We start from the raw sequence: 15,299 nt of genomic DNA, 5'->3' as shown, positions 1-15,299 counted from the left end.
GGGCTTGTGGCAGCAAGGCCCTAGGGCCGCTGCCAGGCTTGTGGCTTAGCCTGAGGTCTTTGCTTGTGCGGCTGGCGCCGGAACTTGTTAAAGTTGCCACGGTGCGCAGCCATGGGCCGGTTATGAAAACCCCATCTGGCTGTAGTAGCAGCCGGTTGTGCCGGTCTCTGAGGCTGCTGGGGCCTTGGGCACCAGTTTGTTGCTGGTTTGTGCACCTGGGGTGGCCGCTTGGGAAGCAGACGCACCAGTTCCTTTGTGGACTCCCTGCATGGTGAGAGCGCTGCAGCATCTCATCCACTGCAGGACCAAAGGTATGCCATGGTGTAATGGGGGCACCTAACAGCGGTGCTTTATCCCCATCAGACACTCGTGCCTGGGAAAGACAAAGCTGTCTTCTTGCAGCTATCAAAGCAGTAAGATTCCTGCCCACAGCCTGTCCGTTCAGTTTGGAGATACGGAGCAGGTTTTTATTCACCAAGCACAGCTCCTCTAGCTGCTGTGGTGAGGGTCTATGACTCTCAGAGACAGCCTTCAATAAACAGGTCTGGTAGGCTACCAGTATACTGTTACAGTTACCCAGCAGTGCAGCAAACACACCGCCTGAGTAAGCCCGAAACTGTTTGTTAGGGCAGGTAGCGTCCTTGGTCAAGAGCGCTAGTTTAGGTGCCTGCACCAGCGAGGCAATTGCAGCATCTACAGGAAGAAAGTGAGCCAACCCCAGTTTTTCTGCATCATGCAGGCTGTAGCAAGGTGATCCCATGATGATTGGACTTCAAAAAGAAAATCTGGGTGCACTGGGGGGACACGGTAGACGTAACAGGCTCATCGTCAAAGATGGACTGTTTCCTTGTCCCATCCGCAGACCAGGGCACTTGCAATTTTGCAGTGGCTCTCTTAATTAATGACAACAGCTCTGCTGACAGGGATACATGGACTGGTAATGGGCTGTCAGAATCTACCTCCTCAGAGGGGAACTCTGGGCCACCAGCCTCATCAGAGGCGCCGATGGACAGCATATCATCGTGGTGCCAGTCTGTACTTAAAGCCCCATGTTGTTCCAAGGGAACTTGGGAGTCAGGCGGAGCAGTGCGCTCACGCAGCAGCTCAGCAAGTACTGTGCCCTGATGGGAAACAGCTGCCCAGAGTTTCTCCATTTGTTCAGAGTAAGCCAATCTCTTAGAATGGTGACTCTTCCTCTTCCTGGAGGAGGAGGTGGAGAAGGGGAGGCAGAGGAAGATGAAGAAGACCGTAAGGACGGCTTCTTACATAGGCTCTTGCCTCAGGCAGTTTTCCTACTCTGCCTTGGCACTGAGCCATCTGAGGAGGACGCAGACCCATCTTTAGCAGGAGATGGGGCAGGGCCCTGCCCAAGAGGAATGGACATCTCTTCAGAGTGGAGACACATGCTTTTCTAGCGTGCGCTTAGAAAAAGTCACACAAAACTTGCAGAAGCTGCGGTCAGCGAGTGTCTGTCTTGCATGCTCTGGCCCTAGGCAGGAAGAGCAGCTGGCGTGCTTATCCTCCACTGGGAGACTGACCTTGCATATGTCACAGGAAAATCGGCATGATGCAACAGCAATGCAGTGAAAACCTGTCGCCACAGTCTACCCAAGCACCGCTGCACAATAATGTACTAGTACAGTACACGTGCGGTGACTTGCACTGGGTCGGTACGGTACTTGTGCGGTAACCTTGCCCTGCGTTACCGCAAGAACCAGTAACTAGGGACTGTATAGCTTCTGGCAAACCCACGGTTGGAACAACTGAGGAAAGTCTGCCTTTAGCCTAAACAGCCTTCGTAATGGTGCTGCAAGTAGCCACCAAGATGGCAGAGATATACAGTGGCAGACTGAAACAATCTACCTAAAGCGTATTAACACACAGGTGCTGAGCCCAGCAGCTGTAACCGTGTTATTTTGTATTTACTTTAATCCAAAAATACACACACAAGAAAGAGAAACTATCACAGTAAACAGTAATCACAATAATATAATTTCCATTAATAATAAACCTGTACACAACAAAGTTTTATTTTTAATATATTAATGCAGAGCTGCTGAGCCCAGCAGCTGTGCAAGACAGAAAACACACACGAGACATTCAAAACACTCTATTTTTATTTTTTATTTTAACTCCAGCTGGAGTTATTAGCAGCCTGCAGGAGAGTACAAATCAGCTGACTTAAGCTGCTTGATCCCTGGAAGGGGCGACAGAAGCTGTCGGCTCCACGCGGTGCACAAGACCGCTTGGGGAAGGAACAAGCAACAGGCCGTGTGCAAAAATTACTTGTAATTAGTAAACTAAAAATACAATGTTTCAAAAATAATGATCGCGTTAGTAGCGAAATATATGCAGATAAAAGTAACTGGTGCTTACCTATATGCTCCCCTCAGGATCTAAAATGAAAATGATACTCGTACCTGTGTCTGTAGCCCTCTTAAGCTCTCGGGGGCGAGCATGGCTACGTCACGGGCGCTTGCGCGCAGCTTTGGTATTCTATTCAGATTCCGGGATCTTTACAGGTGAACACCCATTCGCTAATGGTTACATTTCGTACTTGATAGGGAATCATTGGTTCAAAGCCTTCAATGCATTTTGACACAACATAAAGGTTAACTACAGAGTAAGACCCCTAGCTGAATAATCAGTTATAAAGAAGTTTCACTTCCCAGTTTTTTGTCTCAAAAGGAGTATTTGAAATGAGAATGTAAACTCAAAAGGGACCATCTAAATATTTTCAAGCAAGTAATCTAAGTTTTTTTTAAATGTTAGTAGCAGGGATTAAAAAAAAGGATTGCTAAACTTTAATAGTCACCAAATCCTTCATAAAAAGTGATTGCGTGCAAGAACTTTTCTTTCAAGATGTCCGCACTGCTGTAATTAGGAAGGCACAATAACCAATAACAGGTGTTCGCAACTGGATAGTATTTGTCTGGATCCTCTCTTTCTCCGTTCATTATGGTGATGCTGAGACTGGCCATCCCTCCTACTGGCACTCTGTCACTTGCTGTCAAAAAGGCTGATAAAACAAATGTTTAATTCAGTAGGGGATACTCACAAAAATGATGTCTTCTTTAGGCATGTAATTATTGTAATAATACAAGATTATTAGGAGAATGTGGGCATGAATACCATTTGAAACTTATTGTAGCATCTAGCAAACTTCAGTGTGCAACTTTTGTGAATTGAAAATAAAACTGTCCCTTTGTGATTCTTTTGAGAAGATCCAAAGGTCTGATTTCTGCCAGATTCAAAAACAAAGTCATGTCAGTATTATTATTATTTAGCAGACGCTTTTATTTAAAGCGACTTACAGAGCCTAGGGGGTGAACTATGCATCACAGTCAGTCAGACTGCTGCAGAGTCACTTACAATAGGACCTCGGTTCTATGTCTCATCCGAAGGACGGACAGTTATGGTTCATGCATGAAAAAAAAACTTACCAAGGAAATGCTTCTTCTGCTCCTCATCAAGTTCATGGAATAGCTTCCAGAAATTCCTGATGTTCTTATCTGTAGGTTCATATCCTTTGTATTTTGCATTCTGTGTTTAGAAAACAGAAAATATTAAGATCTGACAAAGCACAGATAGTCTCTGCTGTACCCTACAGGCTGCTACTGCATGTGTCTATTGCTGCCTATTGTGTTTTTGCTACCAGTGCCACAACAACAGACTTTAGAATATACCTCTCATATAGCATAATGTTACGAGAAAGAAATGACTTCAGGTCACTTCGGACCTGGAATGGAATCAAATGCTGCAGGAAGCTCACCTTTTCCAATTCTTCCCACTCATATTTGGTGTTTCCATTGAGTACTGCCATGAGCTCAACAGGTAGGAATATGTTCCACATCTTACTGGGGCATCCTTTTCTAAAACCTTTCATAAAACCATCAAATTGCTTCTTGACTGATTTGTTGAACACAAAATCCACATATGCTTCAACATACTGAATCCTGCAAATAAAATACATGGAGTGTGATCATAATAATATGGATGCATTGCAATTAATTTAATGTAGTTTTTAAAATATGGAAGTTATTTTTCCTGATACAGTATAACCCAAAAAAGCAGAAGTTATTTTTGCTTGTATGTTTAGTGTCCAATTGTTTTACCCCCCCTTTCTCCTCAATTTCGAATGACTATATGTTTCCTCACTTCGTCCCCACAACAGCTCTGTTAGACAGTAGATGTCGGCAAGCCACCAGCCCCTGAAAGACAAAGGCCAATCTTGCAGGAGCTTAAGCTTACTAGGCACCTGGCCAGTAGGGGCCACTTTAGCATGGTGAGGTGAAGCAGGTGATCTGTGTTAATTCTGAATGATCTTTTTTCCCGCACTCGTGTTTAGAAACATTTTAAGTGATACCTGTTGTATTTGGTGACAAGTATGTATTTTCCATTCAGCACAAGTTCATGTCCTTGAACCTGAAACCACAAGGTAATATTAAATGCTTGTCTTATGAAATAACTTTGTCTAGAACTTTTTTTTTTTTTTTTATAGGGAGCACATGCTTACTGTGAAGTCCAAATCTAAACTGTCTACGGAATCTTCATCTTCATCAAGAACAGCTTGAAGGCTCCTTAAAAAGAAAAGCAAAAGAAAGACATTGACAGTGTCAACTGATTTTGCATCCATATAGCACACACACACATGTTAACCCCCAGAAAAACATATTTATGCAATTGTCACTGTCAAACATGGTGCAACATTCAAAACATTAAAAAAAATCCATCTTAATGTTGTTTTAGCTAATAAAATAATTCCACACATCTTGTCACTATCTAGGTCTCAAATTTGCATGTTTAAAGAAAACAGGTGTTTTACTGCATGTACTACACATGGTTAAAGTTTCATCTTAGCAGAAGTGCAACACGATCTGAAAGCAAGGTTTGCAAACAAAATGTAACTAAGTGTAGTACTAGAAATTATGCTTTAAGGTGAAAATACATGATCGCTTCTTCCAAAACTGCACACTTGAGAACTATGTCACAAATGGAAGTAAACAAAAGGTTCAATGGAATTATTGTGTTAGCTACAACCACTTGAAGTTAGTGCATTAAGTTTGCATTACTTACCTGGCTTCTAATGGGGACAACTCCTTCAGGTCTTCCAGTGTGGGCTTTTCTTCCAGCAGCTTCTTGAACAATGCCAAGGGGAAGTGGAAGTCTGCTACGCAGTGATTGTACAAGGCCATTCCGCAAAGGACTCCAATTAGAAAGAACATATCACTGTTTTTGTGTTCCTGTAAATGTAAAAATGACAGCGGTAAAACTTTTTTGTAGAAAAATTAAAATTAGAAATCAAACTATACTGTAATTACCTTCGGAATAAACCACACTAGTCTAGAATCTTCAAAGAGTTTAAATACTCCAGGTTCCAATGTATGCAGCTCCCTGGTGATGACAGAGAAGAACTCCTGCGATAGTCCTCCGTGATCAACACCGTTTTCATCTACAAATGTCACCTTAAATAAAATACAAAAAATCAATAATGCGTACAAATGCATCATGCAGTTGACCAGAACTACAATAGAGCTACCCACTGATCTATTCAAACCAGAAGGTGCCAAATACTTCATCCTTAATGGTCACAGTGGTATTGGCTAGTCAGGCTAGTGACAATAGTGAAAAGCTTAATCATTGTTTGCCTACGGAACTTCTGGGTCCTGCTTGCACTGTATATTTTTAATAACTATAGTAGTCAGGTTCATACTTTCATTAACTCAATGCAAATCAAGCTGTGGAAGTATATTTTGAGTTTTAATTTAGAATCACCTTTAATGGACTTAAGTGGTTGTAGGAATTGTCTCTTAAGTACTGCAACGTATCATGTAAGAGATTTCTTCGGTTGACAAGCAGATTATTTTCTCCAAAAGGATGTGTCAGGGCAGCGGTCTGTCACAAACAAAACACGAACAGCTGAAAGTAGCACAGAACTTTACAAACCTAAATTTAAAAAAATATTGTAAACTCAAAAACAACCTACAAATAATGTCATTAAACTATCACATTGGAGGGCAAAGCACTTTGCAGCGAAATCAAAGATGCAGGGGTATACGGTCAATGAAAGTAGGAGAGTCTGAAAAAAAAAAAAAAAAACAAGACACGTTTGTGTTTAATCTTTTTCAAAAGATGGGCAAGTCAAAGAAAACATTGAGTGGTTTATTTAACTTGTTATAACCCATGAGATTTTTCAGCAAAAATGAAAGAATCCCCATGGCATTTCCCTACGAAATGCACCAGCATGGGGTCCCATTAACAAATTAAAGCCAGGGGTAATTGAGGGGTAATTAATCACTAAATTCAAATGGAAAAGAAATCCATTTAACCACACTGGACTAAGGATTCTGAAAACAGAATGCCCCCATAGTTTAAACTTCAAATAGCAACTATAAAATGTTTGGTCTACATACCATCAATGATTCTTGTTTTTTTAATAATTTCAAATTCAAAGAATGCATTTGTTGAATCTGCAGAGATATAAAAATTATATAAGATTGTGAAAGATAATAACAACCACATAAACACACTAATGATCTTAAAGAGTAAGTAGTGGGGTTTCCGAAAAATACAGCGTTATACGTCCCCACGTGTTGCTACAACTGTTTAAATAACGTGCCTGTAATTGTTCTTTTCATTGTTAACATCCTGACAACTCTTTACACTTATAACTTTAAAGTCTGTTTCAAAGCTCTTTTCAAAATGGCCGCTCTAGTTAAGTGTAATAAGTTGTCAGGATGTTAACAATGAAAAAAAAAAATTTGCAGGTACATTATTTAAACAGTTGTAGTAACTACCAATGCGTGACCCTAATGAAGGCCAGGATTGCCGCTACACGTTGGTCTCTTTTTTTGTTTTTTTAGAACATGCTGATTCTGTGTTCTATTTTAAATATTCCGTTTTTGGATATGCCCCATTAATAAAGGTATTTTGTCTATAAGTGTGTAAGAGTGCCTTGGTTTTTGGTGATTTGCCTAATGGATTAATTTGAATCTAAACAAAAACAATGGACTTGCAGGTATTTTTTCACCTATATTTCTTACTAATCTATAATAATATAGGGCAGCAGTGTGGAGTAGTGGTTAGGGCTCTGGACTCTTGACCGGAGGGTTGTGGGTTCAATCCCCAGTGGGGGACACTGCTGTTGTACCCTTGAGCAAGGTACTTTACCTAGATTGCTCCAGTAATAACCCAACTGTATAAATGGGTAATTGTATGTAAAAATAATGTGATATCTGTATAATGTGAAATAATGTATAATGTGATATGTTGTAACAATTGTAAGTCGTCCTGGATAAGGGCGTCTGCTAAGAAATAAATAATAATAATAATAATAATATTTTGCCCTGTAATTTCCCATGCTTTCACTATATGGCCACTAATCTTTACTACACGTTGCTATCCTTTTACCATGATATCAACTTTTATAAGGTAAGAGTCTCAGTAGTCCCACTACCTCTTAATATAAACATATTTTATCTACTTGTTTTAACGTGTTTATAGTTCCCATGTAATAACTAATAAGAGTGGATTTCTGAAGTTGAAATATATTAAACACAAAAGTTAAAAGAAAAAACAAACTTACTGACTGAACACAAAGTCCAATTTCATCTATGTAGAACTTATTCTCCTGAATCCTGTTACCAGCATTGGAGTTCACCTGTAGACAAATAACATAAAGTATAATCTAACCACACCAGCTAAAATCGTCTTAGCCAAAATGTCAGCCAAAATTAAGAACATTTTACCTCAGACTGTAACTTAGACACAACTCTGTTAAGCATTATCATTATGGGGATGAGAATGGCGGTTTATTTAAAGTTTTGTGTGTGAGCATGTGTGCGTGAAGGAGGATAGGGTTAATGCAGATTGTTATGAATAATGTTTCTTGGACCACTACATTACCTTGTATAGTATTTGCAGGACACGCAAAGAGTTATGCAGCTTGTCCACGTTTGCAGGGGAACCTTTTCTTGCCCCGTGAAGGTATCGGCTGGATACAAAATGGTATATCGTCACCACCAACCTGAAGAAGACAATGGGTAGCTTTGACCACAAAGACTCTAAAAACAAGAGAGAGAATCGGATGTAACACAGCATGGTAGGAAAAGCATGGAGCATCTTTGATATGTATCTTTCTGTTCATGTTTCTTCAAGCTAAATTTAAGAAACAGGAGCAGAAACAACTATGTCAATAACAGACATCCCTGCCACAGCTGTAAATTCACAATTAGAGCCATCGGTAGAGATGGAAAAATATAATGACCTTGATGTATATCTACAGTACAGTATAGATTAACAATGGCAATGAGAATATTGTATGGCATTTAAGACATAGATGTCATTATGTAAGCAAATTAGTATTAGGCATTAGTATAAAGTGTTCTCAAAATATAATATAAGTGTGACACAGATAGCAGATAGATGTACAGACAGAGAAATGTCCATTACTCCCAACTTATTCCATGATGTTAATACCAAGTTTCATCCCAGTTAAAATAGTGAGGATCATAATTGTGGTGTGAAAATATTAAGCCCCAAGATGTCTAAGTCAGATTCAACAAACTATTATTACAAAGGGCTCTCTAATATAATAAACACAAAACAGTAACATCACCATTCTTACCAAGGATTTGTATGCTGCTTGGCTGTAGTCTGAGAATGGCTTCAGCTAGAGAAGACGCTACCTCCTTGATACTCTGCTGTGTTTTGAGGACTCTGAAGAGTTCAGGTATAATCAGGTAAATCCTCAAGGCCTCCACTCCAGCTGGAGCCCCACTTAGAGAAGGCAGCAGCTTGTTCAGAACCACAGATTCAACCTAGAAGCACAAAGGAGAAGTTTAGGATCTAAACACAGGTAAAAGAGGTGCTGTATTGATTACAGATGACAATGCATGGATGGGGCATTAGTTTGAAAATAAATAAAAATATACCTGCATTAACACTTTCGTATTCTTTGCTAACTTCTCAAAAGCAAGACGCACAAGGGATAAATCCACGCCCGCAGACTCAGTGGTTGTTTTAAAGTGTTTATCGTTGCTAAAATAAATTTAAAAAAAAAAACATAATTGCATAGTTAATGCTTCTAAACAGTATTGATACCAGTTAACAAGTTGTGAGAGACACAGTAAATTCGTCAATTAAAACAGTTGAAGATTTTTTAAAACATTAACTTCTGGGAGGGCAGAGGATTATAAAAAATGATTGAAAAGCATGAATGCATTTAGCTAGCAATTCCACCAACAATTGCTTCATAACTACTCTATTGCTTCTTAGTTTATCTTACCTTTGTTCCAGAAAACTCCCATTAAGACACGAAGGAGATGAGAAAATCTTTGTAATTTCTCTAAGAAAATTTAAAAAACAGGAAGGAAATGTAAATGTTTGTCAAACTGTGAGTGGCCCCTGTTACATTATGGGTTAGCATGGTCCTTGGAACTGCAAGTCCTGGTTTACAAAGAGTAGCACATAGAACACAATGCTCCCCTATTCATAAACATGTGTTTAAATTGTGTGTGTGTGCTGTGACAAGACACAATAATACCTTGCAAATTTAGGACCAACCTTTCCCTCTTCCTCATTTCTGAAACAGTCCTGAATACGCATGTGAAATGATGAAATACAATTGAAAATAACCAGTATGAACTGCAGTCGATTGCCTCAGATATTTATTATTTATTATTATTATTTGTTTATTTAGCAGATGCCTTTATCCAAGGTGACTTACAGAGACTAGGGTGTGTGAACTATGCATCAGCTGCAGAGTCACTTACAACTACGTCTCACCCGAAAGACGGAGCACAAGGAGGTTAAGTGACTTGCTCAGGGTCACACAATGAGTCAGTGGCTGAGGTGGGATTTAAACCGGGGACCTCCTAGTTACAAGCCCTTTTCTTTAACCACTGGACCACACAGGGAGAGACTGGATCACTTGAGACTGGTGGTAGGAACAAATTGTGTGTGTTTGAAATCGATTAGTTACAGGACTCTAGCTAGGTGAGTGACAGAGAGGGAGGAGCTGCGTCTTCCATCTAAAAGCCTGAGTGATGCCGAATTTAGTTTATTTATAATTGTGCCTAATTGTGTGCTTGGAAAATAGTTCTAAAACCCATCCCTTTTTGTGTGATTCCTTTCTACCTACATGATCATATTAGCTGTAACATTCATATTCCTCACAAAGGTCATAAATAACACAGGAAATGACTCTAAACTAAGAGAAAGAAAAAGCTACAGAAAAAAGGTAATGTGAGGAAAACAGTTGTCTATTTACTTACTTATTTATATTGTTCCATTCTGACTCACATTCTGAGATCCATTTGTCCAGCAAATTATCATTGATACTGGAAATCCTTTTACCGGTGCTTGAGGGGAACATGTCTGCTGAAGGCTCAAGCTCCTACAAACAAAACATATTTGAAAGTTATAGTTTTAACATTTGACAACATCCTAAATTCAAAGATACTAAATTCTAAAACAAATGTTTTACTAGAAGTCTTTCTCAGTGTCTTGAAGACAACGTTTTTGGGTTTTTTTTTAGTATTTCTAAATTTATCACTATCGAGTGTTTTATTGTTATGGGTGAAATAGCTTTTTTTATGCTGGACAAATAGATTACAGAGTTTGGGTACTCTACGTCAGATACTTATCTGTACTGGTAACCGTCCATAAAACAGACAGGACGTTCCACTCCCTCTTACACTATTGCAGGTGTTGCTATTTGGATGAGATACTTAGTGAGCTTACCTCAATTTGAGATATTAACACAAATGTCTGGTTTCCTCCAGCAACAATTTTGTCAACAGTGAGGGTGTTTTCATCAGCTATACAAAAAACACGGCAGAAAGCAAAATAATTAAAATATGAATATGTAATATCTCTAAAAAATATAAATGACTGTGTATTGGGGTTTAGGAAGTGGTGGTGCTGGTGGCTCAGTAGGCTGGATCTCTGTCCCCTCTGATATTCACAACTGGCCACTGGTGTCGGGTGTTACTACTGTGCTTGTTTTTATGTTTTTTTTAGGAGTCATAAAAACAAAGTGTTTTCTACTTGGAGTTAATTCTGTTAATAGAAAACATGACAAAAGAAAAAAAGACACACAAGAACTAATTCTCAGTCAAACAGCAATACCTGCTGATAGAGTAAGAGGAACCGGAACCTCTTGGTTTATATTCTGTCCAGTTCCCAGCTGCCCTTGCTCTCCACACCCGAACGAGTAGACCTTATTGGTAGAGGAAATGTAAGCAACCGTGTGGTGACTAGAATCAAAAAGAAAAGAAAAAAAAATACTAAACAGCTAAGCACAGACTAAGGACAACCTATGGTAATAAAACAGAACAATACAAATATTTTGGGATGAATCAGGTCAATCATTGTAATAACTCTTGGGAATATTCAACACAGTTATGTTACCTTCCACATGCTACCTGAGAAACTTTCTCCCCCCACAGCTCAGCAACTAGTCGAGGTCGGACTTCATTTCTTGTTGAGTTGTGTCCGAGTTGCCCGAAACTTCCTGCACCAAATGTGTACACTAGCCCATCCTTGAAAAAAATATATATAGCAGAAATAAATAGAAGCAATTCGTTTTTAACAGTGGGTCAAATTTGACCTGCTTTTGTAGAATGCAGGTACTACAAGTAAAAATGAATAACGTTTTACACCAACCTTGGTAAGAATGGCTGTATGTTCATCTCCACAAGAAATAAACACAGTCTTCTTGAGTTGTAAAGACTTTACGAGGGTTGGACGAAATCTGTCTGCAAGAGAAGGGAAATCATGGATAACATTCACTCTAACAGGGCTGCACAGTTTCTGCTATGCATTTGAGTTTCAGAGTGAATCTTCTTGCGAAAGATGGTGGAAACAAACAACAATGAGAATATGAATTTAGAGCAACAACCCTGTCTTCTTTGTGGTTGATTTTCTCATCTCAAACTTCAGGAGCTTTCTCCAGAAAGACAGCAATTGAGTCTATTCAAATTCCATATGATCATTACCTTTTCCATTGGGTGAGCTAGTTCAGTTAGAATTTCCGAATTTAGTACGTTAGTACGAATAATGAAGTCCTGCACATATTCTAACTAAAGAAAATATAAATTTACCAATTGTATTCACATATTTCTGCACATTACCTTATTTATTATATGTTGGCTAGACTCCATGATTATCAAGATTTTAAAAGTAAGATATAAAAGTAATGAAGTTCCCTTTCTATTACAAAACAATATGCTTATGTCATTGACAATGAAATGCTTTTACCTGTGGTGTTTCCGAGTCCCAGTTGCCCTGCATGGTTCCTCCCCCAGGCATACACAGCCCCCGACACCGAGACAGCGAAGCTGTGGTCTCCCCCTGCAGCAATCTGAGCCAGCGGGATCCCCAACAGAGACTTCAGAGGCTGAGGGGATGGTTTACTGGGCTCCCCTTTCCCCAGGCCAAGCTGTCCATTTGTATTTTGTCCCCAAGTAAAGAGCTGCCCGTCTGAAAAGAATGAACCAGGAGTGAGCATGAAACAATGCTGCACCAAACTGACTCGTCTTAATGGTTTTACAGAAAAAAATGAAAAACACAGCACAGTTCAACATTTTGTATGTTATCTTAGGCACATACACTGCTGTGCAAAAGTCTTAGACATGTTGCATTTTCCTATTCAACATCAACAATTTACTCAAAGCCTCCACTGGTGTTTTCAACTATTATAACAACCTTGACTTGCATAAAGAAGGAAAAACATTGAGCGAAATAGCTTGCATCACTTGATTTTCAAGGTGTGGTATCCAAAGCATAATCAACAAGTACAGAGAAACATCATCTGTATTTGACAAATCCAGGACTGGAAGAACCAAAAAGCTGTTTAACAAGGATGAGCAATACTTGAAGATAATATCCTTAAGGAATAGAAAGAAGACAAGCGTTGAATTGACAACAGAACTGGCAGAAGGCTCAGGTGTCGTTGTCTATCAAATCAACAGTACGAAGGTCACTCTTGAAATTAGGACTTAAAGGATGTGGCAGTAGGAACAAGAGTAAAAGGCTAGAATATGCACAAGAACACAGAAATTGGACTATGGAACAATGGTCAAAGGTGCTTTGGAGTTTGAACTGTTGATGGATGGACAACGACACCTGTGCCTTCTGCCAGTTCTGTTGTCAATTCAACGCTTGTCTTCTTTCTATTCCTTAAGGATATTATCTTCAAGTAAAGTTCATCCTTGTTAGACAGTTTTCTGGGTCTTCCAGTCCTGGGTTTGTCAATTACAGATGATGTTTCTCTGTACATGTTGATTATGCTTCGGATACCACACCTTGAAAATCGAGTGATGCGAGCTATTTCACTCAATGCTTTTCCTTCTTTATGCAAGTAAAGGTTCTTATAATAGTAGAACACACTAGTGGAGGCGTTGAGTGAATTGTTGATGCTCATAATGCATCAGAGTAGAAAAATACAACATGTCTAAGACTTTTGCACAGCAGTGCATACCGTTATTTCTCTGTAGTCTTTTAATTTTAGCATTTTCATATTTTAATTAACTAAAGTTCTACTTCAAAATGACCAGGTTTGATCCTACCTCTAGACAGAGCCAATGAATGATGGTTTCCACAAGCAATTTGAATGATTTTTCTGTCACTTAAACTTGACAGCAACCTGTGGCAAAATACAAAATAATACACTTAATGTGTTTTAGAAAAACAAGTGTAAATATATACAAATACAATACTAAAACTTACTGAACAAAAATGTTGTATCCACAAGACATTACCTGAAACCCATGTAGCTCACCTGGTATGTGCCACTTCAGCTTGTTCTCGGTAATTGCACTCAAAAATCTGTCCTGTTTCAGAAACCAGCACAATACGAGTTGACCCGCAGTCCACAATGAGGATCTTTTCATTTCTCAGCAACAAAGGCTCTGCACCAACACAAATTGAAGGTGTGACAATTGAATCTTCATTCATTAAATTTCAGAACTAAAACCCACAAGACACAGCAAACCAAATACACAGACAGTTCTAGGTAAGTTAATGGAAGGAAGGGGAATGGGTTTGACGTTAGCAGGAATTGTAATAATGATGGTGCAATTAGCAACTTTTACATTTCAAATTCAGTTGTATGTGGCCTTATTTTAACGTTTACTGTGCTACACTGTACCACTGTAAACGGTTGGAAAAACGTGTAGTAAAGCATTGTTTAAAATATATACAGGCACGTGCATTGTGTAAGTATTGGTAAAGAGTTGTAAAATGGATATGGTGTGGCCCTAGTCAGTGCCCTGGATATTCCAGGAGAGGGCGCTCAGTGTACATTCGCCTGCTGTAATCTTGTGATTATGTTGTCAGAGAACAGAAATCGAAAATGAAACTTTTCACTGTGCGATCAATTTCATCAGAAGAGAAACAAATAAGTTATTGAATGCACGATACTGTGCTTCGGAAATATTCCACTACGGAGCTTTACAATTACTTACAAAATCAAACAACCAAGCAGTATACAGTATCTGCCCATAAACTGTAACAGCATAGACTGAACCTGAAATGTACAAACAATTACATCCCATCATATTAATAATAAATACTCAACTCGATATTATTATTATTATTATTATTATTATTATTGTTGTTGTTGTTGTTGTTGTTGTTGTTGTTGTTGTTTTGCTAAAAATATCTAATAGAAAAGTTAGCAAAACCCAGACACTTAGCTCATATTAATATAATATAAATATACAAATACAAAAATTACTCAACAGCAACATCAATTAAAAAAAAAATACAAACAATTAATTTTCTTTTCTGTTGTTGCTCACCTCTTTTTTCACTCTTCGTCCACATCACGCCATTCCCATTTTCCTTAACAAACGTAATAACACCGCTTCCACACGCAATTTCAATAATTCTGTTTTTCGAGTCTGGTTGATGGAAATAGTTGTCCTCCAAGTTAATGTCATCATCCCGTGTCTGAGTTGATAACCCCAAACCAGTCCAGTTCGCTTCTCCCCAGGTGTACATCATCATAGAAGCAATCGAGCACCTCAGATAGTTGCAGTGTGAATCGGTTTCAACTTCTACAGCGGAATGCTAAATAAGAATACAGTACTTAGAGCTCCGGTGTTTGTTTATTTATTCCCATGCCGACGTTTTTTTCAGGCAAGTGGGAACAACACATCCCGCCGCCAGACTACACAGATTGGTCCATATATTTTTGACCTGCCTTCTGAAACACGTCCCACTGGCTGCAATATTCAACAGACAGCGTTTCAGGCTCTAGTTTACATATTGGTTGGTATTACTTTTTTATTATG

At 39.0% G+C, this 15,299-nt stretch overlaps 1 protein-coding gene across 2 annotated transcripts; it reads right to left on the bottom strand.

Moving 5' to 3' along the window:
* Positions 1-2,099: 2,099 nt before the first annotated feature.
* On the bottom strand, positions 2,100-15,260 carry LOC117421390 (probable E3 ubiquitin-protein ligase HERC4). 2 transcript variants are annotated; one of them, XM_034035743.3, is made up of 24 exons: positions 14,805-15,260; positions 13,784-13,913; positions 13,572-13,648; positions 12,262-12,483; positions 11,668-11,759; positions 11,413-11,543; positions 11,131-11,258; positions 10,744-10,820; positions 10,275-10,396; positions 9,287-9,346; positions 8,934-9,039; positions 8,627-8,819; positions 7,906-8,063; positions 7,586-7,660; positions 6,414-6,470; positions 5,987-6,079; positions 5,776-5,895; positions 5,322-5,465; positions 5,077-5,243; positions 4,517-4,580; positions 4,367-4,425; positions 3,773-3,956; positions 3,444-3,543; positions 2,100-3,019 (listed from the first exon to the last, which is right to left on the bottom strand). In XM_034035743.3, exons 1-24 carry the CDS (start codon positions 15,010-15,012, stop codon positions 2,805-2,807), a joined length of 2,982 nt encoding a protein of 993 aa, XP_033891634.3. In that variant the 5' UTR covers positions 15,013-15,260; the 3' UTR covers positions 2,100-2,804. The 2 variants fall into 2 exon arrangements, with proteins under 2 accessions (XP_033891634.3, XP_058884086.1); XM_059028103.1 differs by lacking the exon at positions 9,287-9,346.
* Positions 15,261-15,299: the final 39 nt, after the last annotated feature.

The sequence above is a fragment of the Acipenser ruthenus genome, chromosome 1, assembly GCF_902713425.1.
Source record: "Acipenser ruthenus chromosome 1, fAciRut3.2 maternal haplotype, whole genome shotgun sequence".
In the NCBI taxonomy this organism is placed as follows: domain Eukaryota; kingdom Metazoa; phylum Chordata; class Actinopteri; order Acipenseriformes; family Acipenseridae; genus Acipenser; species Acipenser ruthenus.
The sequence above is the reverse complement of the archived record's forward strand: the minus strand, read 5'-3'. Positions and strand labels throughout refer to the sequence as shown.